General features: G+C 52.7%; 10 protein-coding genes across 10 annotated transcripts; 5 read left to right on the top strand and 5 right to left on the bottom strand.

Annotated features, from left to right (window-relative positions):
- Nucleotides 1–3: 3 nt before the first annotated feature.
- CORC01_00754 (uncharacterized protein) lies at nucleotides 4–1720 on the bottom strand (the record flags this gene model as incomplete). The annotated part of the gene is made up of 6 exons (XM_022612411.1): nucleotides 4–234; nucleotides 287–1136; nucleotides 1210–1326; nucleotides 1383–1513; nucleotides 1576–1646; nucleotides 1714–1720. The coding sequence occupies 6 exons, from the start codon at nucleotides 1718–1720 to the stop codon at nucleotides 4–6; spliced, it is 1407 nt and encodes a 468-aa protein (XP_022481028.1).
- Nucleotides 1721–4615: 2895 nt separating this feature from the next.
- CORC01_00753 (quinate permease) lies at nucleotides 4616–6602 on the top strand (the record flags this gene model as incomplete). Its single annotated transcript, XM_022612410.1, has 6 exons — nucleotides 4616–4760; nucleotides 4826–5123; nucleotides 5184–5699; nucleotides 5757–6055; nucleotides 6125–6234; nucleotides 6297–6602. The coding sequence occupies 6 exons, from the start codon at nucleotides 4616–4618 to the stop codon at nucleotides 6600–6602; spliced, it is 1674 nt and encodes a 557-aa protein (XP_022481027.1).
- A 417-nt stretch (nucleotides 6603–7019) lies between these two features.
- CORC01_00752 (GMC oxidoreductase) lies at nucleotides 7020–9292 on the bottom strand (the record flags this gene model as incomplete). Its single annotated transcript, XM_022612409.1, has 4 exons — nucleotides 7020–7632; nucleotides 7685–8590; nucleotides 8911–9169; nucleotides 9232–9292. 4 exons carry the CDS (start codon nucleotides 9290–9292, stop codon nucleotides 7020–7022), a joined length of 1839 nt encoding a protein of 612 aa, XP_022481026.1.
- A 1475-nt stretch (nucleotides 9293–10767) lies between these two features.
- CORC01_00751 (fungal specific transcription factor) lies at nucleotides 10768–12913 on the bottom strand (the record flags this gene model as incomplete). Its single annotated transcript, XM_022612408.1, has 3 exons — nucleotides 10768–12342; nucleotides 12402–12429; nucleotides 12489–12913. 3 exons carry the CDS (start codon nucleotides 12911–12913, stop codon nucleotides 10768–10770), a joined length of 2028 nt encoding a protein of 675 aa, XP_022481025.1.
- Nucleotides 12914–13505: 592 nt separating this feature from the next.
- On the top strand, nucleotides 13506–15425 carry CORC01_00750 (uncharacterized protein; the record flags this gene model as incomplete). The annotated part of the gene is made up of 5 exons (XM_022612407.1): nucleotides 13506–13739; nucleotides 13805–14086; nucleotides 14142–14477; nucleotides 14533–14713; nucleotides 14770–15425. 5 exons carry the CDS (start codon nucleotides 13506–13508, stop codon nucleotides 15423–15425), a joined length of 1689 nt encoding a protein of 562 aa, XP_022481024.1.
- A 1656-nt stretch (nucleotides 15426–17081) lies between these two features.
- Nucleotides 17082–18161, bottom strand: CORC01_00749 (uncharacterized protein; the record flags this gene model as incomplete). The annotated part of the gene is made up of 1 exon (XM_022612406.1): nucleotides 17082–18161. One exon carries the CDS (start codon nucleotides 18159–18161, stop codon nucleotides 17082–17084), a length of 1080 nt encoding a protein of 359 aa, XP_022481023.1.
- Nucleotides 18162–19585: 1424 nt separating this feature from the next.
- CORC01_00748 (FAD binding domain-containing protein) lies at nucleotides 19586–21115 on the top strand (the record flags this gene model as incomplete). The annotated part of the gene is made up of 1 exon (XM_022612405.1): nucleotides 19586–21115. One exon carries the CDS (start codon nucleotides 19586–19588, stop codon nucleotides 21113–21115), a length of 1530 nt encoding a protein of 509 aa, XP_022481022.1.
- Nucleotides 21116–22279: 1164 nt separating this feature from the next.
- On the top strand, nucleotides 22280–23506 carry CORC01_00747 (cyanide hydratase; the record flags this gene model as incomplete). The annotated part of the gene is made up of 3 exons (XM_022612404.1): nucleotides 22280–22327; nucleotides 22377–22470; nucleotides 22524–23506. 3 exons carry the CDS (start codon nucleotides 22280–22282, stop codon nucleotides 23504–23506), a joined length of 1125 nt encoding a protein of 374 aa, XP_022481021.1.
- Nucleotides 23507–24028: 522 nt separating this feature from the next.
- Nucleotides 24029–24932, top strand: CORC01_00746 (uncharacterized protein; the record flags this gene model as incomplete). Its single annotated transcript, XM_022612403.1, has 2 exons — nucleotides 24029–24704; nucleotides 24763–24932. The coding sequence occupies 2 exons, from the start codon at nucleotides 24029–24031 to the stop codon at nucleotides 24930–24932; spliced, it is 846 nt and encodes a 281-aa protein (XP_022481020.1).
- An 854-nt stretch (nucleotides 24933–25786) lies between these two features.
- Nucleotides 25787–27115, bottom strand: CORC01_00745 (uncharacterized protein; the record flags this gene model as incomplete). The annotated part of the gene is made up of 4 exons (XM_022612402.1): nucleotides 25787–26217; nucleotides 26279–26720; nucleotides 26791–26895; nucleotides 26951–27115. The coding sequence occupies 4 exons, from the start codon at nucleotides 27113–27115 to the stop codon at nucleotides 25787–25789; spliced, it is 1143 nt and encodes a 380-aa protein (XP_022481019.1).
- Nucleotides 27116–27420: the final 305 nt, after the last annotated feature.

The raw sequence follows: 27420 nt of genomic DNA, 5'->3' as shown, positions 1-27420 counted from the left end.
ATTTTATTTGCCGCCTGAAAAGGACACAACAGCCCACTTGCCGCTCCAAGCCCACTTTCTCGAGCCAGAGTCACCGCCGCCGCCCTCGGTGGCGAGGAGCTTCTCGTCTTCGCCGGGCTGGAGACCGACAACGACATCGGCCTTGCAGGTGCGGAGCGCCAGGATGTTAAGGCCGGATCCAGGGCCAAGGTTCTTGAGGGCTTCCGTGAAAGGTGTTGCAGCATCCCAGTCAGCCTATGCATGTGTTAGTGTCATCGTCGCCATAGCAATGAATAGTAGAACCCACATCGCCGGTCAACTTGCGGTAGTTGAGATCGCCCTTGAATATGACAACCTCGCTGGCCTTGAGGTCCTCGTACAGGTCCTTTGCCTCCTCGGGCAACTGCCAGAAGGGGCCGGGGTGCGTCCAGTAGCGGTTGGGACGGAGGATGAGTTGTCCCTCGGCGTGGAACTGGCTCCACTCCTGGAATAAGAATGAGAGGCTCTCCGAGTCCGTGGCGGAGAGAGGCTCGGGGGTCTTGCCCTGAAGTTCCTCTTCTTCAGAGGGCGTCTCGTAGAAGCGCTTAGGGCTCGCGATGGCGCTAAGGAGTTGGGCAAAGTCGCCGGGGAGCACGTCGGACACGAACCACGGGATCGACTTGGGGTGTAGGACGACGTTGGTCGCCAATCCGGCAGACAGCAGATATCCGGCGAGAATAAGATCGACATAGAGCTCGAATCCGGCGTTGTCGAGCACAATGTCGACACGCCGCTCGGCCTTGCCCTCAGCCTTGGCCTTCTTCAGGAGCTCGTAGACGGCGGGGAGATCGTTGACGACAATGTTCTTCTCGGATGCCTTGCGGGCCTCGGAGCCCTGCAGCTTCTGGACATCTTCGTACGTCAAGCTCGTCAGGAGTGACAAGTCGGTTGCGTTGCCCCAGAGACAGATTTCGCACATCTCAGTGAAGAGTAGCTTCTCGGCCGCCTCGTCCTGGGCTGCGCCCTTGTTCTTTTGGAGCTGCTCGACAAGCTCCTTGTACTTTGACGCCAGCTCGAGCACGGCGGGACGCGAAGATCTGAAAGTGCTGATCTTCTGGCGGGCGAAGACGTCGTAGTTCTTCCAGTGGGTGGACCGGGCAAAGTGCGTGCTGATGCGTCTATTGTTGTTGCGTGTCAGCCTCACTCCCGATGTTTTTGGGCAGCCCGCATCCTGAACCATGTGTAGCTTACCTAAAAAGGTAACACTCTGTATACAACCATGGCACGTTCAGCCATGTCGCAGAGCCGAGCTTCTTGAGCTCCTCGTTGTAGATGCTGACGTCGGGGTATCCATCGTCTTCGATCGGCCTAGTCTGATCAGCAAGGCAAGGGTGGCACTGATGGAGTGTCGATTGGAGTCCTACGTCAATGCTCGGTCGTGCTGAACCTCGTATTTGATCTTGGCAATCTCCTCAATGATCTTCTTGCCCTCAGCTTCCTTCTCGGCGTCCTTGGTCTGGGCGACAGATCGGTAGAGGTCGTCGATGGCTTGGGTCTATGGTATAGCTGTTAGGAAAAGGCGCGTCGGCAAGAAACAAAGCACCCTAGGAAGCCCACGATAATGACGGGCCAACGCTCGCGAGCAGTGACCCAGCCGAATGAGGTCTTATCACCGGTCGAGTAGGGAGCTGTTGTTGGACAATAATTAGCGTAGTGCGAGGTTTGCAGCGCCCGCCAAAGGTCGAATTCTCGTACCGGGCATCTTGGATCTGAGAAGAGGGTGGGTATCTGAAGGGTCGAGTTGAGATTGATCCAAAGGGGCAAAGGAGAGCAGTCGGAGGAGAAGAAGAGCGAGATTATCAGATTATCTCAAGAAATAATTTGCGACGACGTGTCTCGGCTTGGTGCCAAACGTCAACAGCGCCAGGGACCGCACCTTCTGTGACAAATGGAAACAGCTCCCCTCCATGGTGGGGCAGAGGCTGCAAGCACGGACCACACGAGCGCGGGGCATATTTTCGATAGAGCAATAACCAGCGAAATGACGTAAGCCCCTGCTTTTTGGATAGATGGGATAGATGTATTCAACTATCAGTGCCAGTCGACTAAAGAGGGCCCTCTCCAGTCTGCTCTGCCATTTTCCCTTTGTCAACAACATCGCGGACCCTCCAACATGTTTGGTCCAAGTAGTTCTATGCCACTCCTGGGATGGCTAATCGAAGCAAACTTGCCGTCCAAACTCAATGACCCGGTCTGAAAATAGGCATGGCAGATGCCACGGTACGTGCCGCAGCTTGGTTCGTCCCTGTCAAGAATTGTCGCAGCCGTTTCAGCCACTGGTTCCAGACTCTTCAAGATGGATTCTCTGCGCGGCCTTGCGCAGGTTCAAACACTGTATACGTGGAATCACTCAATCACTCTGCAAAGCCCGTGACTGTTTCTACTGGGAAGATGTCAACTAATACATGAGTTTTCTGCGTGCTGCGTCTAGAGCCATGTCTTGGGTAATCACCAACCTGCGGGTATACCCGTCTACGAAGGTTACCTTGCATGCGCAAAATCCCGGGGAATATTGAAATCAACTGCCGTCAATGGATCCTGGAGGTCATTGAAATTCTTTCCGGTTCCGGGGGGCCTGACGTCTCAGGATCCTGGTTCGCCCACGTGTTGACTGCACCTCAAATGGCTGCTGATCCACCAAATTGATAGTCCCCTTAGTCGTTACTCTACACCTTGCCATTATTGGAGCTTTTGGCTGTTTCAGTCCAGCGTTCAATCTAAAAAGGACTACTTCGTCGAAAACTCATCGTCTTGGGCTTGCCTATCCAATTTCTGAACGGCCCTTGGTTAGTCGCGATCTTAGGAACTAAAAGGAGAACAGGTTGATTTGATCCCTCCATTGGACCATGAAAAGACATTTCCCCAGTATCACGAATACGGAGCCCACCACGGTGGCGCCCGCAAAATAAGCTTACGCAAAATCGACGGAGAGGACATTGAGTCGTCACTTTCTTTCGATACGATGATGCAGACATCATATATCGAGGAAATAGAAACTCGACCTCCTCAACCGGGTCCTGACGACATGAGGCCCACCCGGGCGAGAGCATTGCAGTAGCGAATCTGCCTGCAGATTGCTTGCGAAATTTTCTTTCTTTCATTAGAGGAACCGGCGTAAGCCAGCTAATCCCGCGAGCAATGAGGTCGAGCACACACGAACTAGGTGCCTTGGTGTGGGACTCTAAGTCAGGCATCAGCATGGCACCGGGATGGCACGATTCCTGGCTTTCAAGAGTCCGGGCTCAAAAGCCATAAAAACGAGTCTGGAGGCATCGAGGAGTGGGCAAGTTGGGTAATAGTGCGGTCCCGGCGTCGCTGCCAAGGGTGCGGCTCAATTTGACTTTTTCCCGGAGCTTCGAGGAATATCCCGGCACGAGGGACGTCTGCTCATCCAGGAACCCTCAAGTCAACGTAGCGACCATGCTAACGGTCTATCGAGTCTTGAACGACAATCAAAGTCTTGCTGTTATGACTTGCCCATCTGTCGTTCGACCGCTGGGGCTTCGACGGCCTCTTCTCGGTGCTATTGCTGACGAGATGGGGATTTTCCCCTCACAATCCTCTCGGTCGAGTTTGAGCCAGCGGGATCCCCAGAGAAGTTGAAATATTCCCCACGGGGAAAATACCTTCCATACATTGGTCACAAACACACTTGTATCTGCCGCCTGCGGTGGGGGTGGTAAAGATTTCTGCTTTGAACCCACGCCGCCAACTCGGCCAACCTCCGCTTCTGGCGTTAGCTCCGGGACTTTTTCCCGACGTTACACGCCTTGGGCCTTTTCTTTTTACGACTGTGAACCCGCTGCGGAGGTGGATCAAATCGTGTGATGTGCCAGACTTCTCGCTGTGGGGGTGGGCGGGGTATGGATTCTCATTGGCAAGGGATTAAGGAAGCGGAGGGCTCCGCTGCTTTTTTCGAAGCCACTGGAGGAGGCGGAGGATCTTTGAAGGGCTTGGAGATGGTCGGATTCGGACAGTTCTCGTCGAATGCCAACAGATGCCCAATCTGGAGAGATGATCATCGGGCGAGAACAAGCGTCAGCGAACCGCGTATCATAGCCGGTGTCCAGATCTGGTTACCATAAGCACCATGTTAGTAAGTACTTAGATCCAACCAAGCTGATCTGCCTTACTCCGGATTTCCATCGGTTGATAATCTCACAAAAAAGTCACACATCTGTAGCATGGTAGATGAGGCCGCACTGGATTCCAAAGAAACATACCGGAGATGAACCCGAAGTTCTGGCAATCTCATTGACACAACTGAAATACCAAGAGTCTATTGCAAGGGTCCCATCTCGTTCGAGTGTGCGGGACTGTCGAGCCAGAGTCACATCAAAACTTGACACATGCTGTCCCCATCTGGTAAACGTTTCCCCATCACCAAAGGACATCTCCCTGGTTAAACACTCCAAGGAAGGCAGTCCTTAGCGCCGGTACTCAAGGCAATAAGTACAGATGATGGCCCGGCCTGTCGTTCGAAAGACTCATCTTATATTCTCGGCTCCTGCTTCCCGCGATCGCTACCGAGTCCCTCTCGGAGTGAGTCCAATCCTTTCTTGTCAATCTTAGGCCAGAAACCATTTCGGCTACCACCATGGCCGTTCAAGCGGCGACCGCCGCCGAGGCGCGCACTCAGCTTGCCTATCAGAATCGATGGAAGTCACTGGCAAACAACCCTAAGATTCTCGTCATTGCTCTCTTCGCATCTTTTGGAGGTTTCGAGTATGGGTACCAGCAAGGTTTGCCTGCCGCTCCCCGGCATCGGCAATGGCTGTTTCGTCGCTAACCTCACGGCCTCCCCTAGGCGTTCTCGGACAATCCCTCGTAATGACGCGATTCAAGGACAATTTCCCTTCAATTGTCGATTCTTCCAGCGCGACTGGTTGGTTGACATCCATTCTCCAGCTTGGAGGTATCCTGGGTTCCGTCAGCGCTGGTGTCTTTGGCGAGGTCTTCTCCCGCAAATACACCATGTTCTCTGCCTGTCTCTGGGTCGTGCTGGGAAGTTACCTCTACACCGGCGCAAGCTACCACAAGCCCCAGCTTCTCTACGCTGGCAGATTCTTCACCGGCCTTGGTGTCGGGACGTTTAGCGGTGTTGGGTACGTCTATCGTCCATCATGATTACTCTGCTCAAGAGAACATGCTGAACCTTTCGCAAGTCCTCTCTACAACGCCGAGCTCGCCGCCCCTGAAATGCGTGGCTTCATCGTCTCCTTCTACCAGTTCGCCACCATCCTGGGAATCATGCTGTCATTCTGGATCGGATATGGCAGCAACTATATTGGCGGCATCGGCGACGGCCAGTCCGACCTCGCCTGGAGACTCCCCTCTTACATCCAAGGCGTGCCCGCGGCCCTCCTCGCCCTCGGTATCTGGTGGCTGCCCTTCTCCCCCCGCTGGCTCGTCAAGCAAGGCCGCGACGAGGAGGCCGTCAAGACCATCGCCTACCTTCGCAAGCTTCCCGAGGATAGCGAGCTCGTCCAGGTTGAATTTAAGGAAATCAAGGCTGAGGCTCTTTTCGAGCAGCGCTCTTTCCAAAAGGCCTTCCCCCAACTGGCTGAAAAGGAGAAGACGAGCGTCTGGATGCGCGAGGTTGCTCAGTACTGGCGCATTCTCCGCTCCTGGAATCACTTCAAGCGCGTCGCGTACGCCTGGTTGATCATGTTCTGGCAACAGTAAGTCTACAAAGAAGTTTTCGACCCCCGCAACTGGCTGACTGTGATACCCTTTAGGTGGTCTGGCATCGACGCAATCATCTACTACGCCAGCAATGTCTTCCAGAGCCTCGGCCTCACCGGCGGCACGACTGCTTTGTTAGCTACCGGTGTTACTGGCGTCGTCTTCTTCATCAGCACCCTTCCAGCCATGGCATTCATCGACAAGGTTGGCAGAAAGCCCATCTTGATCGTTGGTTCTATGGTCATGTTGATCTCCATGGTCATCCCTGGTATCATTGTCGCCAAGTTCAGCCACGACTGGACCGGCCACCCCGTTGAGGGATGGGTCGCCGTCGCGTTCATCTGGATTTATAGTACGTCAAGATTCTCTGTCCCACGTTTAGATCGCCTTAAACCTTGGTATGCTAACTTCAACATTTAAGTCGCCGGATTTGGAGCATCGTGGGGCCCAGTGTCATGGACTCTGGTGTCTGAGATCTTTCCACTCTCCATCCGTGCCAAGGGCGCTTCCATCGGCGCATCTAGCAACTGGGTATGCCCCCCAAAGTTTTCCAGCCATTCGCCGCAGCATGAGACTAATACGGGATTTTTTAGCTTAACAATTTCGCCGTCGCATTCTATGTCCCCTCCATGCTTGAGAGCTGGAAGTGGGGAACCTATATCTTCTTCGCCGTTTTCCTCGGCGCCAGCATCTTGTGGGTGCACTTCAGCCTGCCGGAGACCAAGGGCGCGACCCTCGAGGAGATGGACCGTGTCTTTGGTAGCAACGCGGGTGCTGAGGACAGCATTCTGCTCGGACAGGCCAGGAGGGATGTCGGTTTGACCGAGGACTTGGAGGAGAGCGCTATCCATGCTGAGAAGAAGGGTATCAGCGAGTCTCATCACGAGTCTACTTGGTGAACCCATGACATAGATTTGTGCTTGTTTGTGAAAGTAGTTTGATACGTGCGCCCCTCGGAGACCACATTTAATGTGATTAAATATCTGCAATGAACCAAAAGTCCTGGAAGAGTCGAATACACATAACTCTAACGCTTTAGAAATATGTCCACTCGTCATTTGATCTTCTCTCACGAAAGCCTAACTACCTTTCTTGTCTGTAATCGAAATCGAAAACAAGTCATTTTTCAAGGCAATGGGCAAGGCAACGATCGAGGGCATCATCAGACATGGTACGATGGACTCTTGAGGAAATCAGTACGATTCCGAAGCTGATTTTTGATCCAATTGCTTTCCACTCATTACATGTCGTTCACGTGTAGTCTACTAGTCTGTCTCTCTTCCCGCCATAAGCACATTAAGCCACGCCACACCAATCTACAACTTTGGCGGAATGTGAATTCCCAAACTCTTCGCAATAATATCCGCCGCCTTCTCACCCACCACTAACGCCGTGTTATTTGTGTTGGCACCCACGTTCTCAGGCACAATACTCAAATCAACAACCTTGAGGCCCTCAACACCATACACGCTCAACGACGAATCCACGACACCCCCGTCGTCCCGTGGCGCCATCTTGGCCGTTCCGAGCGAATGCCACGTCGTGTTAATGTTCTCCCTCAAAAATTGCTCAATCGCCTTGTCATCCTCTTTTGAGTACTCAATCGGCTGCACGCTCTTGTACGCATCCGCAGAGACAGACTCCACCAGCGCCGCCTTGGAATCCGCGGCAAAGGCCGGGTGCCCGCCGGCGACTTCGCCGCGGTAGAGGGCTGTGCGGCGGGCGACGTCGCGCGAGTGCTTGTAGGCCCAGATCTGCTTCTTGAGGTCCAAGTCGTCGGGGTCGCTGAAGAAGCCGGTTTCGAAGTCGGGGGGGTCCGTCAGGGAGGGGCCGGTGATATGAATGCTCCCGCGCGAGTAAGGATATGCCGTGTAGTTTGCGACTGTGGTGTATTGGCCTTGAGGAATGGCGGCGTGATCGCCCAGATACCTGTACATGTCAGTTCCGTTTTTCTTTGGAGAAGATAGTAAGGGACGCATACCCGTGAAGGAAACCAGTCAGCATGACAGGTCTGTTGGGATCGTTCTTGAAGTCCTTCTCCCACGCCTTTTCGAACTCGGGGCCCAGCTTTTTCACTTCTTCCTCTGTGGGGCGGATCTTACCGACAACGTCGACTCCGTTCCAGCCAAGCATCTTGTCTTTCTTTGCAATCGCGTCCTCGCGGCTTATGCGTCCGCTAAAGATGTTATCGAGAGTCTCCTCCGGCTTCAATGCCGTCTTATAGGGCATCAGAACGAGGTTGTGATCTTGATAATTGCTTCCCACACCAGCAAGGTCCGCGACGACGGGAACGCCAACCTTGTCTAGGACCACCTTGCTGCCTACACCGGAGCGCTCGAGAACGCCAGGCGTTCCGCAGGCGCCGCATGATACGACAACCATCTTCTTGGCTTTGACGCTCCGGACAGGCTGCTGCGTGGTGCTCAAGATGGCCTGGTAGTCTGAGTTGGGAGTGTATTCGACCCCAACAGCACGCTTGTGCTCGTCAAACAAGACGCGGATGACCTTTGATTCCACCAACACGTGGAGGTTCGGATGGTTTCCATCTTCGAGCAGCGGGTGCAGAAAGGTGTGTGCGGCATCCTGTCGTCTCCCATCAGGCGAAACGTATCTCATCCACCTTTCATAGCCGTTGTTGGCCTCTAGGTTCTGCAAGTCCCGGATCTCAGGGTAGCCCGTCTGCTTCGCGGCGGCCAGAATGTCATCCTCTGCACTCTCAACGCGGAAGCCCCCAGAAGATACGTGGACCGGGCCAGAGGACCCGTGATGAGACGGGTCTCCGTTGCCATGGTACGTCTCGAAGCGCTTCAGGTAGGGCCAGAGGTCTGCCGAGGACCAGCCGGGCGTGGCCCATGAATCAAAGTCCGATTTCTGGGCACGGGTGTAGCTGTGTATGGCATTGACTCGTTAGCTTGATCTGAGGAGAGGAAGTCGATCGTCGTGAGAGAGTCAGAAGAGCTCATGTGGCCTAGGCTTGCATGGAGCTACCCCAACTTTTTCGTCCCGGTGCTAATTGCCGGCCCCGCATCCGTGGCACGGGATGACACGGTCCAGGCAGGATAGATCGTGCGGGAGCGGGTGTGGGGAGATAAGGGGGCGAAGCTGGGGAAGTCTCATCGGATGCCGGGTTGAGGCTACGAACTTGAGGGGCCAGAGACCCGAAAGGGTTGAGAGGAAGGTAGGAAAGACAGAGACTTGGTAACGCACAGCATAAAGTTGATCGAGGAACCGCCACCGAGGATTCCTCCAGTCGGTACAATGGGACTACGGCCTGCCAGTTTGTCGGAAACATTGCCCTGGTAGAAAATTGCAGTCTTGCTTGTCGGGGCGAGGTGGTCGAGGAAGAAGGCCGGATGGACAACACTGGGGACGTCGCGATTGTTGGTGCCGCCTTCAATCACGAGGATTGAAAGTTGCGGGTCGACGGCTGCGAGACGGCCTGCAAGGACGCAAGCAGCTGTTCCGCCTGATATTGAAAAGTCAGCACGGTGTTGAAGGTGATGGAGGAATAGGCGGCGTCAAATATACCTCCAGCAATGATCAGGTCCACCTCTGTGATATCATCGGCCAGCTTGCTGTAAAGACCCATGGCTGCGGTACTGCGTAGAGTCAAAGCGAACTCAACTGCAATGACCTAAAGAATAAGATTACGCGCGTGGAGGTTGAAAGTTGAAAAGATTCGGGATGAAGCGGCCAGTACAACGAGCAGCCCGCGGACCACGATGGGTACTTTATATATCCTTCTCCGCTCGCCACATCTCAGGTTCGGGGAGTCCACGGGGCTGTTATGCACATTCGGGCGGAATGCAAGCAAGGTAACTTCTTCCGAGCTTCCTCATGCGCTGATCTCTTGAGAGAGAGAAGGCCCCGGAAGCTTGAGCTGCTTTCAAGAAGCTCGAAGGGGCCACATGGCCGGCCGCACAGATTGCCGCGAACACGTTGCAGGGTGCGGACAAGCAGAGAGCCTAACCCGGTCCGATATGACGAGAGCCCTAAAGAGCAGCTAGCTATCGGGTGCGGGGATGGCAACAATTGACATGCAGATTCATTGTGAGCACACACAAAGTGACAGAATACTCTGTACGGGTGTTGGTATCGATGCTATGTTGCACTGAGCAGGACAAGCTTAGGGCGAAACTAGTACGGGCTGACGGGGAAGCCTGTCTAGGATGTGGGCGCGTAGCCCGGCCAGCCAATCGAGGTCATTGGGTTTACCAACTGGGCTAGATGCAGTTCTTGGGTTCCCCAACATTTCAAGACTAAGTGGGCTGCTCGAGTTCGCTTCATGTTTTCCTAGCGCAGCTGGCAGCTTTGAGGTCAGGGCCCGCTGGCTGTGTGCTCCAGTGCCTTTCAGTCAGGCAAGTTCGGACTCTGGCGCGAATTCTCGAATTCTACACGAGCCAGAGGTACACTTTACGAGAGGTTTCTGACTCCTCGGAGAGTTGAGCGTTGCGAGGGATACATCCAGGATGTGTCAGGATGGGGCAGCTGATGGGCGATCATGGGGGGAAAAGAGGGACAAAGGATGCGGGGAAGGATCACTAAGAATAGTCTGGGCAGGGACATAGTGAGCACGATCCCGAGTTCCCGCGCTGGGGATGTATCATGTAGCCAGTCACAGACAGGAGAGACATCGAGTGCCTTGAGAAGACGCAGAGAGTTGTGGAGCACAGAGTATCACTGATCCGCGGCGACGTCGTACTCGTGGGCTGGGCAGGGATGTTGCTGACTGATTTCGTGCCGCGGCCCAATGCCGAAAAGGGGGAATATCCGGGTGATGCATCTAGAGCCATCATTGATGTCTCTCTGTTTTCTTGCCCATCACAACTGCTGGCTCTCGGTGAGTGACAGCAAAGTTTGATACGGGACTTTGGTATTAATATGTCCTTATCGACTACTAGGTACTCAAGCAGGGCAACTGAGCCCGCTCGCCTTGAATACAAGGATGTGCTGGCCTGCATTGGCGATGGAACATGCTGCAACTTCACCCCACAGGTGAGCGATTGCAACATTCCCGGTGAAGGTGAAAAATGATATGGCTTCGGAATACTGCCAAGAAGCTAGTTACAGTCGCAAGAAATCATTCCAGTAATCCCAGTCCAAGTTTGCTGAATCAGTGAGTGCGAGCGGGTCGAGAGTATGAAGGTCTGACGCCGGCACCTGTGGAGCTGGCGCGGCTTTCTGTTGTCTCTGGTCCCGAAGCAACTGAATATACCGCGGCGAACTATACCGCGGCGAACTATCGCCATCAAGACTTCCCTGGACGTTGACAGACTCCCTCCTCCTAGCTTCCCAAGCTTCCAAAGTCAGATCGCCCAACGCGACGAAGAAGGAACTTTGCGTATTCTCGATGAGTTCTGGGTGATCTTCGTAAAGACTCCCGACGAGCTTCCAGGCCAAATTCACCCGCTCCCCAGAGACCCTTTTGCGGAGATCACTGATGATGTAGATGTACACATCTACGGTGAACTTGGTTGTCATATGGGCAATAAAGTACGAGGAGAACTTGCTGCCAATAGCAATCTCCATCATTTCCAACCAAGTCACGCTGCAATCAAAAACTTGGTTCCCTTCCTCGCGCGTCATGAGCACCTCTCCATTGCTGTTGGCCCTCCCTCGCGGGCTGTGAACTTTGCACCGGAAACGAGCCAACGTGAGCTTCGTCATGGTGTATACGAGCGCATGAAGAGGAATATTCCTGTCCAGGTGACGAATGAATTTTTCATGGTAAATGGCCTCGATCTCGTCAATAGCGTCGTCTTCCCGCTTCGAAGGTGGTTTGTCCTTGCCAGGACCGTGAATGATAACGTCATAGACCGTGACAGCCGTGGCGGAGGATCTGATGATGTTATAGGTTTCAAACTTCATCAACACGTATAGCATCTCTGTTGGACCGGATTGCTCCGCTGGCAACTCGGTCATTTCCGGATGCAAATCCGCGTCGTTGACGTTGAGCGGGAGGCGAATGTCGCCAAATTCAATCTCGGACGGCAGAAGTCGCATGCCCGCAACTTTGACGACCCTGACTCTACAGTCTAACCCAGTCAACTGCCACCATAGACGTATGCGCATTTCGGTCTCAAACACCGATATCTTTGGGTCTGGCTTTGGTCGGTTCAGACCCATCTTCTGGCCGATCCTGATGGCGGCACCTGTCAGAGTGGATGTCAACTCCGAGTCTGGATCAGAGAAGAGAAAGAGCGCAAGGGCTTGCAAGACGTCAAAGTCTCGCGTCATGAGAAAGTCAGCCTCTATAAGAGCACGTAGGGCGGCGGTTCGATAGCGCAACATCAGCGTGCTTCTGGCCTCGCCAAAGGTAGCCTGGCAGTCATCAATGCTTGTTGAAGTGACAGCCAGACTATAGATGGCAAAGAGGGTGGCGGTGAGAGGTTTCGATGCGCCAGCCGGATTCCAACTTGCGTCCAGGACTTGTTGCTGCAGAGTCGGCACGTGTACGATCTTCAACAATGGGTTGACGGACTCGACAAAGATTTGCCAGAACCGGTAAATATGTCTCGGATCTGGATGCAGCTGGGACAGTTCGGGCTGAACACCCGTCATTAAGACATGAAGTGATGGCGTGGGGACGTGAAGGGGGTCTTCTCTGCGGGCCAGAAACTGGGTGGGCGGGTACATGAGCTGGTGAGAGAAGTCAGACACAAGTACATATAGTTTCCGCGACAGCACCGGGCTCTTACCTCTGTTGGGAGAGTCGACCAAAGACAGCTAAAGTTAGTTAGCAAACGGTACCATATGTCGCCCTGCGTCATGACTCCTAAACTTACCGTTCCGTCGCCATGGGAATGTCCTTCAGCACCTGAGACGTTGAGCCTTGATGGTTCAGCGAGGAACCTGCAGAGGTAGTTGTTCGTGAGTCATCTTGCTTGATCTGTCCTTGAGGACCAGACGTAATCCAGCCATGAGAATACGGCACAAAGTCGACTTTGTGCTTCCGCATCAGGTCCTCGTAGGAGGCTAAGCGGGCAAGTAGCTCCTCATCAGCAGCTCTCTTGCGAGGTCGCGGCGGCGCGGGTCCCTCATATTGGCATTGGGCATGTGCTTTTGTACAGTTTGAACAGGGTTCGGATTTGTCGCATTTGATCTTTCTTCTTGCGCAGAGCGAGCAGGCTTGCTTATGCTGCCCTTGGAGAGCAGTTGATTGCGGGGTGGTCATGGGCAAACTTTGAGAGATGGAAGGTGAGTTCTTCATGTCGAGACAATTATCCATGCACGTAGGAGTGATCTGATTTGATAATGCATTCGGAGTCTATCCGGACATTTGAGAATTGTCCGATATGAAAGAACAGTGGCATGTGGTACAGGTTCCGCTTCGGGATGACGCGAAGGAAGATCCCGGGCGTCTCGGGTCTTGAAAAGGCCTAGCGTATCTTGACAGTCTCCCGTCTGATCAGTTCCTCTCTTCCAACAATGAGACGCTCAGACAACTCTAACCCGTTTTGGATTTTTCGGGCCCGAGATGCTTGGACTGATGATTGTGCTTCACCCATGATGCGGTAGCAATTGCCCTGCAACGGCTCAATTTTTGCCTTTTGCCGACGACGGACTTTTCAAAACCCAATTGATTGATACAAATTGCATTCCATGTATATGTATAAAGGAAACTGCGTCCCGGTGTTGTCCAGGCTATTCGTGTCTTAATCTCAACCTCAGCTTCTCTCACCAACACACTGGTTCCAACTTATTCACATCCAACACAATAACCTCTCTACTCCCATGACCTATTTTGTCAATATTTCAACTTCCACATCCAGATTCACATAATTGTCGAACTCACTATCAAGATGGCGACTCACAAAAGTACACACACCCAGCCAATCACTGACCAGGAGGACGATTCGAAGGCGTCGACCGTTGCCGAGCTATCACTTGACGGCGGCGATGCCATGGCCGAGAAACAGATTTCAGATAAGCCCGAGGATGCAAGAAATTCCACAGACGACACCGAGTGTCCAACTGGGTTGAAGCTCGCTTGTGTCATGACGTCTGCCTTTCTTTGCATGTTTTTGACTTCACTGGTGAGTCGTCGACTATCCCCAATTTCGTCTTCACCACCAAGACCTAGAGACTGAAACTTTGCCAGGACCGCATGATTATCACGACAGCCATTCCGAAGATTACCGACGAGTTCCATTCCGTTAACAACATAGGCTGGTACGGATCGGCGTACCTCCTAACCCAGTGTGCCTCACAACTCTTGTTCGGCAAACTCTACACCTTCTTCAGCGTCAAAGGCACATTCCTGACTTCTCTCTTCCTCTTCGAAGTCGGTTCCACACTCTGTGGCGCCGCCCCGAACTCGGTCTCTTTTATCATCGGGAGAGCCATTGCTGGACTGGGCGCAGCCGGCATCCTCAGCGGTGTGGTATGTTTTAAGCCTGTCATCGTGGGGCCCAATCCACTAACAAGCAGTTCTTCAGGTCGTCATCATCGTGCACGCCGTGCCGCTCCGCAAACGTCCCACGTACCAGGGATTCTTCGGCGCCATTTTTGGCATCTCTTCTGTCGTCGGACCCTTACTGGGAGGCGTATTCACCTCAAAGGTCACCTGGAGATGGTGTTTCTACATCAACCTCCCCTTGGGAGGCGTGGCAGGCGTCTTAATCTTCTTCATTCTCACCATTCCCGATAGGCAGACAACGAAGCTTGACTTGAGGTCTAAGCTGGCACAGCTAGACTTCTTTGGAACCTCGCTGCTGGTTCCTGGATCAGTGTCCCTGATTCTGGCAATGCAATGGGGCGGCTCAACGTACTCTGTGAGTGTGCATCTCCGTACATCAACTTGACTACAATTCTGATCGTGACTTTCAGTGGAACAACTGGAGAATCATTCTTTTGTTGGTGCTAGCAGGCATTCTGCTCGCGGGATTCGCTCTGGTCCAGGTCTTTCTACCCAAGACGGCTACGCTTCCGGGGAGAATCTTCATGCAGCGCAGCATCCTCGCTGCTGTCTATACCACCATCTGCAATGGATCGCAGTTAATGATTTTCTGTAAGTTACACCAGACAGCATCATACCCGTATACGAAGTCTACTAACGCGTTTCAGCGTACTATCTCCCAATCTGGTTCCAAGCCATCAAGGGTGTTTCGGCGGTAGAATCAGGAATTCGTCTTTTGCCTCTTATGCTTTCAATGGTAATATCCACGCTGACAACAGGCGCCCTTGTTCGTCGAATTGGCTATTACACGCCATTCTTGATCGGGGGCGTTTGTTTGATGTCTATTGGCGCCGGCCTGCTCTACACATTCGAGGTCGACACTGGCAGCGCCAAATGGATCGGCTATCAGGTCATCTACGGCTTCGGCTTGGGTGGTTCTACTCAAGCGCCCAGTCTTGCGGCCCAGACCGTGTTGCCGAAGAAAGACGTGCCCATTGGGATCTCTTTGACGTTATTTGGCCAGCTAATTGGAGGCGCCATCTTCCTGTCAGTTGCTCAGAACATCTTCACCAACCAGCTGCTCCAGCGACTGTCATCCGTTCCCGGGCTTGACGCACAGAAAATTATGGACAGCGGCGTTACCTCGCTGACAAATCTTCCCGACTCTGTCAAAGCCACCGTCTTATTTGCATATAATGAGGCGATCAGGCAGGTCTTCCTGGTGGGTTTGGTCCTCGCGTGTGTCGCGATCTTTGGTGCTTTGGCTTTGGAGTGGAGGTCCGTCAGGCAGCCTGAAAATAACCAGGTTGATAATAAGGCGTGATTGTATTCCATAATCGATAAAATGGCTTTTGTGTCTGAAAGATAGAAAGTAGAATGTACTATACAATTCATTGGCATGTTTTCTACCCATGTGCGCCACGGGGGTGAGCTTGCCATTCGAGAAGACTGATGCTTTGACCATGTTGACTTGCACTCCCAGCTGGTCAGATAATGCTGCCAACTGGACGGGGAAAAGCACTGGGAATGCAATCCATTGAAAGAAGCTGCGACCAACTATGTTGGTCAATATAGGTACGTAAACGGCAGCTTATTGAAAGGTTTGAGAGATGGAGCATTGGGTATCGTAACGATGGCTAATTTTTGATTAAACCTGCTCAGAGGCTTCCATATACAACCGCACATGACAAGAAGTATCGTGCAATTCCTCGCCGTGTGATAGGAAGCGGGAATGATTGGGCACATTCCGCTCTAGCCTTCCCCGTTCGGGACTACCGACCGATATCCGAAGCTGATACTCCGGAGTCCCGGTGAACCATGTGGGGCACCGATCCGGCCTCCTTGCCGGAGTCATGGAGTAAAAAGCCCGAAATGCTGGTTGAAGGTGTGTTACTCCGATCAGCCAATGCCTAGCTGTGAGTGGCGTGGCCAGAGGAACAGCGGGATGCCGAGGACGATTGCTTCGGTGGCGCGAGAGTGCTTACTACTGCGCGCCTTCAAAACCCCTGACTTCCTGTGGAGATGAGCATCCCTTTGGTTAAGATAGTCAGTAGAACAAGGAGTTCCAACTACTTCCCGAGGGTAACATGGAGAAACCAAAATTCCATGCCACAGTCTTGAATCCGTCAGAGGGGAGCATGTTTGGCAACACCATCACCATACGCGATCTGCAAGTCGAGGCCGCGGAGTACTGGTCTCTAGTCTCTCCTTGATAGGGCCACACAGACTGCGAGGCAGACCGGTTCCAGTGCATAGTCTTATTTAGTAAGCTGTTTCTAACTGCCTCCCAACTGATCTTGGAGCCGTTGAGTCTTGTGTGCGATGAAATATTCGCGGGATTATATGTAACCGAACTCGAATCTACCCACATCAGGAGTTCCTACTCCGCGCGTCCAAATCTCGAACCCAACGTTCTCACAAGATATTTCTCCATGGCCCCAAATGCTACTGGGCCCGGTCTGGGGCGGATTTTGATCAAGAAGACGAATGGGAAGTCTCTTGAAGAGATGAACACACGTCAGTTTACTGCAAAAACATCCCCGAGCGACGTCAAGCCGAAGGCCAATGTTGGGCTTTCCAACTTTTCCTTGAAAGTTCATTAGCAATGATACCGACAAATCTGTCGAAAAGCAAAGCACAGCGAAGAGAGGGGGCCTATTCAGGTTCTCCGAGACAGGGGGGAGAAACTCCCATAAGGATGAGCGTGATATTCGGTGTCAACGAATAGCCACAACGTCATCGCCACCAACCACCATGCTTTCTTGGACAGACAGTAGAATAAATGATACAAATAGCATGTTCTAACGCTTCGCTGTCTCAGACATGTAGAGAATCTAACGCATTTGCATTGCCGCAATGTTTGCTGTTGCACCCACTTTCTCTATGATCGACAGAAAGCCCCTGTTTACCCCGCTGTCCAACAATCCCATGAAACACCAAAAACTCATGTATGGCATGTCCAAAGCACCATATAGTCTCACTACCACTTCACGCGTTCTGCTGAATATGCGGGCTTTGGGTCTTGTTCATCCCACTCTGTCGTCATAGTCACTCCCAGCGGGCTCCTTGATCGTCCGTACGGGGGATAGGGCAACGAAGTGCGCTTTCGATGGCGCGACCGACTCCTATTCAAGGGCTCTCGGAGCATCTTGCGTAGGTTCGTTCGATTGCACTCGTGCGCATCTACCCACTCGCAGAAATCCTTCAAGATGTTGCAGTGGTCCCAGATACTCTCTAAGAATTCGAGTGTGATTCTTGCAGGCTTTTTCTCGGTACTAGGGGACAAGACTTGTTGTTCAACGTCCTTGGGTCGAGGCATAGCAGATTGGGATGAGCCCTCCAATTGTGCCATATCGAGAGATCCCACGTCTTCTCCATATTCGGTACCTTCGATCCTCTCGACGTTCTCAACATGCTCGATATGAATCCCCGGGGGGAATCGCTTTGCGGACAGTTCATTATCTGTTGCTAGCGGTGCGCCGATGGTTGCGATATTGACTCCGGGCTCAGGTGGATTTACTGATGTCGACATCTCTGGAGTTTGTGCGCTCTCTAGCCTGCCAGATTGAGTATCTGGCTCGCGCTGCACTTCTGCCATGTCAATAGTGCGCTGTTCGATATCCTCAGAATCAGCCATAGACACATCGGAATCACTGGCTTCTGTGCGTGATGTGTTGCGGTAGACGTGATCGGGTTCGATGTTTGATGCTGTGAGGAGCCATAGAAGACTATTGATATCTGAACGACGGTCTGCCGGGTCATTCTCGTCGGGCAACCTGTCGACACGAGGTGGTCGATCTGCGGATCCTTGGCCATCGCTGCTTTTCATTTCCGTGTCGGAATCTGTTAATGAAGACTCATACCCTTCCCAGGTGTCTTCTAGGGCACCCTCCTCCAAATCCCAGTCAAGATCGTATGATATGGCCACGTTGGAAGCGGCAAACTTGGTCACTACTTCAAGACTGGCTAATTGTGACGCCCGTGCCACTGACCTTTCGAACATTTCGATCTGTCTCCTGGCATCGTTGACCCGCATCTTACGCAGTGTCGGCGAGAACATGGCTTCTTGGAGTAAAGGCTGTATGCGATGCTGCCTTAAATATAGATGTTTCCTGCGTCCGTCGGCGTGCGGGAGGCTTGGGAGTTGGATCGAGGGTTGAAGACGTGGGGTGTACTGGGCATGGTGTCGAATGTTGCATTCCGTCGTTGAGAGACTACTGGGAAGTCCACTGGTGGTTTCCGAGCATGGGACAATAGCTTTTTCAAGGCAGTGGCGCGAGTATGTCTTTCCTCCAGAATGTTTGGTTGTGATGCTTCTTGCCTGGTGTTTGTTACATGACACCTTCCGCTGAAGCAAACTCTGCAAAGGTCAAGAGCCCTGGTGACTGCCACAATCAGAATTCCTCTTGCCGCACAATTGTCCCAGGAAGTCAGTGAATATAAAACTCATAATGAGTTATACCCCAAGTCCTTTTTACCTCATTAAGTACTGTATACCTCACTTGGCTCATCGTAGTGAATCACATTTTGAACCTTCATCCGAGGGTAAGTAACAGAGAAGGTGTACCAAGTCATTTGGAAGTCATCGGTGACTATTTGGAGAGTTTTTTTTATCCCTTTTCTGCTCTGCTCTGCTACTCAAGTGAATGAATCTAGTCCAGCTGCTGCACACACTCATTTATAATTTTGGTTGTATTGGGATGAGACTCATGAGCAACTACCTTACCCAGATGATTGGTTTAGACAGTTCTCAAAAGGAGTCTCTTATTTGAACAGCTCACATTCATTCGCCTTCTCATGACTTTCATATGAGAACCTTGTATCCCATAATACCAAGTTTGGCGACCAGCCTGTGAGATTATTTCTTTGTGCAATGCCTTGTGAGATGTGACTCCTTTAACTCATGCCAAGTGGTGTTAAGTAGCTGCTTCTTGTGAGTTCTTTAGACATTGCCACACAAGAATTCCCAAGTTCGTTTGCCTCCTTTCTCCCTAGGAATCATGAGATGCTCCCGCTTCACATCTTCATACCATTAGAAGAGGACAGTAAAGACACCTTCATCCCTCGCACTCGCCATTCTCAGCTACGCTCATAAACAACACTCTGTTCAGTTTTGTGCATGTGGCAGGCCCAAGTAGTATGCATGTCACCAACAACCCACGGATGCCCTTGAAGCCCACAGGACGGGATTGATATTCCATGAGGCTCCGAGCCCTGCCGGACTAGTCCCTCTCGATACCCTCACCCCGCTGTGATGAAATCAAAAATAATTCTTCATGAAGGTCTTTCCATTGTTGCCCTTACCTCCTTCCAACCTTGGATTCTTCCGTCGAGGTCTCCTCCTTGAAATTTCCCAGCCAAAAGCCACCTATCACCACACTTTTGTTTTGCCCTCGAAAGCTTCGCAAAATTCGCGGCACTCGCCAGCATCGTTCTTCAATTAGTTTCTATCTATTCGAAGGCCAAAGAGAAGACAACGATAAGATGGATTATCGCTTGGCCAAGCATCGCGAGCGCGTCACTCTCGTCGCCGGAAAGGTCAAGAAGCTCGCTCGCGATGGCGTCAAGTACCGCATCTACCACAAGACTACCAACAGCACTCGTATCAGCACTCGTGATGCGAATGCCATCATCGATATCAGTGGCCTGAATAACATCATCACTATCAACGAGCATCGACGCTGCGCGCTTGTTGAACCCAACGTGTCGATGGACGCTCTCGTCACTGCCACCCTCAAGCATGGCCTCATTCCTGCAGTCGTCCCAGAGTTCCCCGGCATCACCGTGGGCGGCGCTGTTTCTGGCACTGCACTTGAGAGTTCCTCATTCCGCTACGGCCACTTTGACAAGGCCGTCGCTTCAGTTGAGGTCATCCTTGGAAACGGCGCCATTGTCGTCGCCTCGCCTGTGCAGAACCCGGACCTTTTCGATGGCCTCGCTGGCGCTTGTGGCACTCTCGGAACTTGCACCCTCATCGAGATCAAGCTCATCGAGGCTCGCAAATTCGTCGAGCTGAAATTCCTCCCAGTTTCCTCTGCGGCCGAAGCCCTCAACACCCTCAAGAGATACACCGACGGCGTGGCCTTCATTGACTTCATCGACGCCATCATGTTCGGTCCCAATCACGGCGCCGTCATCATCGGCACTATGACCGATGAGAAGAAGCCAGGTGTGCCCATCGTCCGCTTCACCCGTGCTCATGATCCTTGGTTCTACCTCCATAGCCATGCTTCTATCCCCCACGCCAGACACACTGACTGCGAGACGTGTATCTACTCCGAGTCTCGCCCCTCCTCCATGAGCAGCATCGTCACCAACCTCGTGCCGATCAAAGATTATCTCTTCCGATACGACAGAGCGGCTTTCTGGATGGGAACCTACGGTCGCAACCCGAAGACTTTCAACAGAATCACCCAGTTCCTGATCAACCCTCTCATGAAGTCTAAGGCTCTCTATGCCGGTCTTCACCACAGTGGCCAGGCGCAGTCCTTCATCATCCAGGACATCACGCTTCCCGAGAATAGAGCTGGAGCCTTTCTCGCCTGGGCTCACGAGAACATCCGCATCTACCCTCTCTGGATATGTCCCGTTAGAGCTATCACTGATGACACTCGCCGCAGCAATGGTCACCGATTCCGTGCTACCGAGATCCTCATCAACGTCGGCCTCTGGGGTGTGAAGGCCATCGACTGGCCCGGCATCAAGAACATTGACGGCCCCGAGGCCTTTGAGAAATTCGTGCGCGACAACAGAGAGATCGAGAAGGCGACCCGCGACCTCGGCGGCGTCAAGATGCTGTACGCTCACAACTACTACACCGAGGAGCAGTTCTGGTCCATGTACGACAAGGAGGCTTATGACGAGCTGCGCAACAAATGGAGTGCCGGCGGTCTTCCCAGCCTCTGGGACAAGCTCGGCAATCCGCAGCCGACCTACATGGAGAAGAGTACATTCTTCAAGTGTGTCTTCAAGACCATCATGAAGCGCGACTACGTGCTCAAGAAGGGACACTGAAGCAAGCAGGACGAAGCAGGGGAATTGAAGCTAGGGAAATAAGGCAGAGTTCGATGAAAAGCTTGTGTGAATATGGGACGAGGCATTATTTTTACAAGGGAATTGTTTGATGTGAGGACGGTTGCGAGACGTAATGGCAAAGGACGAGAAGTTATCAAAGGGCAAACGTGTGTTTGGCGAGCAATAAGTTCGCGGCTTGGGGCACACACACAGAGAGAGAGACAGAGAGAACATTATCAGATTGGCAGTCGATAGGAACGAATCCGCACAGAACACGTCAAATTTCTTCTCTCCCGTGACTGATGTCCAAGTTTCCCCACACCCTCACCGGGATCGTGGCGTCCCCGAACATCAGACGATGTAAGTTGTTCTGGACTTTGCGGGGTTTGAACGCACGCATGTGTCCAGATCCCGGAGGTCCACAAGCGGCGATGACCCCGGGCAGCTGCACGTTGAACCGACCGCCGCCGGAACAACGGTGAACTAAGTTAAGAGCACCCACAGATCTCGCCTGATCGATCCGGAGGAAAACGGCAATCGGGGGTTGTTTTGCCAGAGGGAACATGCCACTCTGCAACGCGGCTTTTGCCCAACACTCCCGGGCGAAGTTCGCATGGCTCGGAAACACGTCCCCCGGGATTGCTCGACGCACACTCTCCCATTCTCTACTTTCAGTCCCCAGGGCTATCAGTATCCGCATTGCTGAGTTGTGCCAGAGCTTATTCGGTTGTTTACCGTCTCCGGAGCCTGAGCTCGGAACTCCACGAACACCAATCACGCCACGAAGGGATTGGCGGCCTATGGAAAGGAACTGTGCAACAGAAGCGTGCTCAAGATGGGTCAAATTTCCCGGTCCGCATCAGTACGTAGTGCCACAGACGGCGTTTGTGGCGTATGCAAGTATAAGGCAATGCTGATGAAGTATGAACGGCAAGTGACGAAAGGCAACCTGCAAGATGGCTCGCAAAGCCCGACGGCGAAGAACCGGGCATCCCATATCAAAGAAGTAACTCGCTGAGGGATGAAGAAACCATAAAAAGGCATCAAAATCACTGCCTAGTTCGTCTGTTTTCCTTCCAGAGTATCAAACATCAAGGCTTCTAGTCCCATACATCAATCAACTCAACTCACTTTGAAATATTTCGATACCAACAACCAACCAACATGCCTATCACCAAGTACAAGGCCGCCGCTGTCACCTCCGAGCCCGGTGTAAGCTTCGCATCTTCCTCCGTTGCAACAGCACAACTGATTTTCCTAGTGGTTCGATCTTGAGGGTGGTGTCCAGAAGACCATCAACTTCATCAATGAGGCTGGCCAGGCCGGCTGCAAGCTCGTCGCCTTCCCCGAAGTTTGTAAGTCACCTCGCCTCCTCCAAAACATCTTCAGCATTCTCACTTGCAAACAGGGATCCCCGGCTACCCCTACTGGATGTGGAAAGTCACCTACCTCCAGTCCCTCCCCATGCTCAAGAAGTATCGCGAGAATTCCCTTCGCGTCGACTCTGAGGAGATGCGCCGCATCCGCCGCGCCGCCCGCGACAACCAGATCTTCGTCTCCATGGGCTTCGCCGAGCTCGACCACGCCACCCTCTACCTCGCCCAGGTCTTCATCGACCCCACCGGCGCCATCATCAACCACCGCCGCAAGATCAAGCCCACCCACGTCGAGAAGCTCGTCTACGGTGACGGCTCTGGCGATACCTTCATGTCCGTCTCCGAGACCGAGATTGGCCGCGTCGGCCAGCTCAACTGCTGGGAGAATATGAACCCCTTCCTCAAGTCTCTCAACGTCTCCCAGGGCGAGCAGGTCCACGTCGCCGGGTGGCCCATCTATCCCGGCGTCCAGCGCCAGGTCTCCCCCGACCCAGCCACCAACTATGCCGATACCGCCTCCGAGCTCGTCACCCCCGCCTACGCCATCGAGACCGGCACCTGGGTCCTCGCCCCCTTCCAGCGCCTCTCCGTCGAGGGTCTCAAGAAGAACACCCCCGAGGGCGTCGAGCCCGAGACCGACCCCTCCGACTACAACGGCCACGCCCGCATCTACAAGCCCGACGGCAGCCTGGCCGTCCCTAAGCCCGACAAGGACTTTGACGGTCTGATGTTTGTCGACATCGACCTCAACGAGACCCATCTCACCAAGGTCCTTGCCGATTTCGCCGGCCACTACATGCGCCCCGACCTCATCCGCCTCCTGGTCGACACCCGCCGCAAGGAGCTCGTCACCGAGGCCGACCCTCAGGGCGGCATCGCTTCGTACAGCACTTACCACCGCCTCGGCCTGGATCGCCCCCTGGATTCGAAGCCTGAGCTGCACGAGCGAGACGATCAGGAGACTGCCAAGCGTATTTCCAAAGAGCCCGCTGCCAAGCCTGTCAAGAAGCTCTAGATGCTTCGAGCAGCAACACGGATCAATAAACACTAGTATTCGCCTGTAATATTCTCACTTGTACTTTAGATGACGATAAGACTTGAACATAAAAAATCTCATTCCGGGTGTTCCGGACCTACTTTGAAACGATAATCCGCACCTGGGGACTTGTTTATTCCTGAGAGCGCGTTGAACCCTACATTCGCTTTTATGGAAAGATAGGTATCTCTTGTATCAATAATGCCTGTCCAGTCGCTTCAGAATTCGTCCGCTCCATCTCGAGGTGAGCAGGTTTTCTGGCCCCGCGGTGTGACTATGAGATGATCAGTTCACCATAAACAGCGCGGGGTTTGAAAATTGAGGGGCAAACCTTGTATCTATTTTGCTTTCCGCTGCGCTTCTCCGGTGAGAAATGATCCGTGCTCTGAAGCTGTAGACTAAGACGACGGAAACATTTCGCATTAGCAAAGCATCAAAGTGACAACTTTACAGACAGCCATCACAATAACCACTGCCAGTCCACCAGCTCATCATATCACAATGTTGACAAATTTGGTTCTTCCATGGTTCTTCATGACCATCTCCTTGGTCTACCTCTGGTTGACCATCCTCAAACTCGCCTTCACCGGTGACGTCAAGATCTTGTTCTCATGGCCCTCCCTCAAAGAGGCATGGTTTGGTGAGTTCTGGAAATTCATGGGACCCAAAGCGAAAGCCGGCGCCGAGGATAAAGTCTTGCCGCTCCTCGAGGGCAGAATCCGTGGCGGGCGAATATTATCCGAAAGGGGTGCCAGCAAGCCGATTGACGGGATTGTTCTCGAAATCGGAGCCGGCAGCGGCATGTGGACGGAATCGCTCGCCACGATCGTCCGAACCGCAAAGGCTGAGTCTCGCGCAGCCCCGACCAAGATCTACGGCGTTGAGCCGAATCCGGTGTCCGCTACATCATTGAGACGATGTGTCGAAGGAGCTGGCCTGAAAGGGACCTACCAGGTTGTGCCCGTGGGTATTGAGGATTTGCAGAACGAATCGGCGTGGGGCGGACGAATCGAACCGGGCAGCGTCGACTGCATCATGACCGTTCAGTGCCTCTGCAGCATCCCAGAGCCGGAAAAGAACATCCGTCTCCTTTACAACTATTTGAAGAAGGGCGGACGGTGGTACGTCTTTGAGCATGTCAAGGCTGAGCAGGGCCTATTCATTCCAATGTTTCAACGTGAGAAGCCCTCACCTCGATACCTCCTCCGGAATTGATTGTCCTTACATGTCTATAGGGTTCACAAACATATTCTGGAAGCACATAATGGGCTCATGCCAACTGTGCCGATCGACCGGACAAACTCTGCAGCAAGTCGGTTCGTGGAGCGACGTGGACTTGGCCCAACCGGCCGATGAGTCTAGCAGCGACGTGATCCCCCATATTATCGGAGTCCTGACCAAGTAGCCAGTGACTCAAGACTTCAAGGGGGTTCAAATATATCAAGTGGTCAACGGGGGGGTTCCATGGCAGCCTCAATGATCGCGGAAGTCACCAGCATCCTAGCCATTGTATTCAGCCAGGTCAACTAGTTTTGAATTTTCGATCTTCATTACGCATGGCACCAAAACCTTCCACATTATGCTGTGTCTTTCATACCTAGCTACATAGAGTCACTTGTTTACCAAGCTATTGCTTGGCAGAAGCAAAAGACCGCGTTTTGTCGACAATGGTATTCCCGAAATTCACATACTTCGGGCCGAGAATCTCAACACTGCGTGCGGTGTTTGTTTGATACAACTCCTTCCTTCGGCGATTCTAGAGAGTACCAGTAGTCAGCACGGAGTGGTACCAAGAGAGATCAAGTGTCCACATACCACCGCCTTTGGAGCATTTTGGAGGAAGCGCGGACTTATACTCCGGGAAGGGTTTGCGAATGATGTCGATGATCTCACGGTTTGAGCAGTAGCCACCAGTGATGAAAAATGCTTATTGATGGCCACTTCCTTTTCCATGGCGGAACAAGAGCGCAAATCATATCTCCGACACAGGCGAAGATGGGGTTCTGGTGCAAATATTTGAGTCAGCTAAAGCGAATCAAACAACAAGTAATCGCAACTCGGTGTGATTCTTGTACCTGAGTGGGAGGAGTCTCTTTCTTGGCCGTACCCATAACGTAGCTACGAATAAATAATTTGGAATAGATTCGATATGTGCCTTCAAGCCCTCTCTTGAGGGATTAGGCAGCGATGCATTTCCTCCATATAACTCATGCAGGCGCTTCTCATGGCTTCCTACTCCGTTATGTGACGTGTCCAGGCTCATACTCTCGGCCCTTCTTCTTCGTAGGTCATGTGGAATGCCGATGTCTTCCTGATAGCCTTCCGATCCTCCAACTCCCCGCTCGGAGCCCCCACACGCCTTTCATCGGCGGCTGCGGGTAGGATGTATTCCTCGCTCGCATTGTCCCCAATCTTTGGTCTAGCTTGCACATTCGTGAGATGAATTCCCTTCTTTTCTTCGCGACCCTGATATGGATGCCAGTCGTTGCGGCTCGTACCGGCGTGGATGAAGTTGCTGTTGTTCGTTCGCGGCGTGGACCCAACGTTGTAGCTGCCGGCAGATGAGCCTTTGTTGGATGCGAAGAAAGTCGGGAAAATATAAGTCAGGGGAAGACGGCACATGGGCAGGCAGGCGCAGATGATGGCGACATTGTCTTCAACGAGCGTCCAGAGTGTGGAGGCGATGTCGACTATACAGGTATGTGAGCACTTCAAAACACGGTTCGATCGGCGACTCGACATAATACTTACAAGTGGTGTCCGGGCTTGTGGTGGAAAAGTTCAGCGTCGTCATGCGCAGGATACTGGTGATGGTGACAAACAGGCCCAGTGCAAAGACAACCATGAGCAGCTTTTTCTGATTTATGGGCAGTTTCGATTTCCACAAGACGTGTTGCGGCAGTGCCATGATGATAATGTCTGTAGCAATCGAGAATCCCGCATTGGCATACCAGTTCATGGTGAGCGAAATACAGGTACCGGGAATCGACTTGTCCCAAGCTCTCGGGATGGGAGTACATTGCCATATAGAAGAGGCTGATGTAGCTACCATGTATGCCAGGATAATGCTGAGAAGTGTGTAGCAAAGAATGCGGAAATACTGCTGCACGAAAATGCGAAGATATAGGAGCAAGATGGAGGCCTTTGTAAGATTAATGGTGATCTTGTAGAAGATCTGGGCAACATAAAACAGCTACCAACAGTCAGACATTCGTCTGATGGACATCGACTCATACCAAAAGGTCCTTTGTTAAGTCACATACCTTCAAAGTCATCACCTTGTTAGATTTAGACAAGTTTTTGATGTGCTGCCCGAACCCGTACTCGCAGGAGATCATCATCAATATCGATACAGTCAGGCAGCAAGTCTTTGGATCGTCAGCACGTTATCAGAGCCTCAAGTGACGTGCCAAGTCAACTCACAAACGAGAACAAGATGGTCCAGTCATCCCAGCCAAGGCCGGATCTCATCTTGATCCTTGACCAAAAGCGGGTGCCCACGAAGATGGGCGTGAGGACGAAGAAGACGATGGCCGGAACCTGTACCATGAGCGCATTGCTCTCGCCTGCAATGTTTCCCTCGACCATGGCGAATGTGCAGTGATGTCGAAGCCGTAGGAGATCAGGCTGGTCTGATGAGGTTGTGGGCCCCGAAAGGCCAACAGTCTGCAAGTAGGCAAGACGCTAGGATATCGGAAGAAGGCAGACACAGATTAAGGGAGATACCAATAAGCCGGGACGACTGGGCCCCCACGAACGGTTATATGTTCATGCCCAGAACTTTCTTGTGCAGACTTTCCACTCGGTGGCTTTGAACTAGGGAGAACCCGTACATCCAAGTACGGCGGGCTCGGCAGTCTTTCCCCGGTAGAAAAGGGGACGGCGGAAAGTTC

The sequence above is a fragment of the Colletotrichum orchidophilum genome (assembly GCF_001831195.1).
Source record: "Colletotrichum orchidophilum strain IMI 309357 chromosome Unknown Scaffold_4.1, whole genome shotgun sequence".
Lineage (NCBI taxonomy): Eukaryota > Fungi > Ascomycota > Sordariomycetes > Glomerellales > Glomerellaceae > Colletotrichum > Colletotrichum orchidophilum.
The sequence above is the reverse complement of the archived record's forward strand: the minus strand, read 5'-3'. Positions and strand labels throughout refer to the sequence as shown.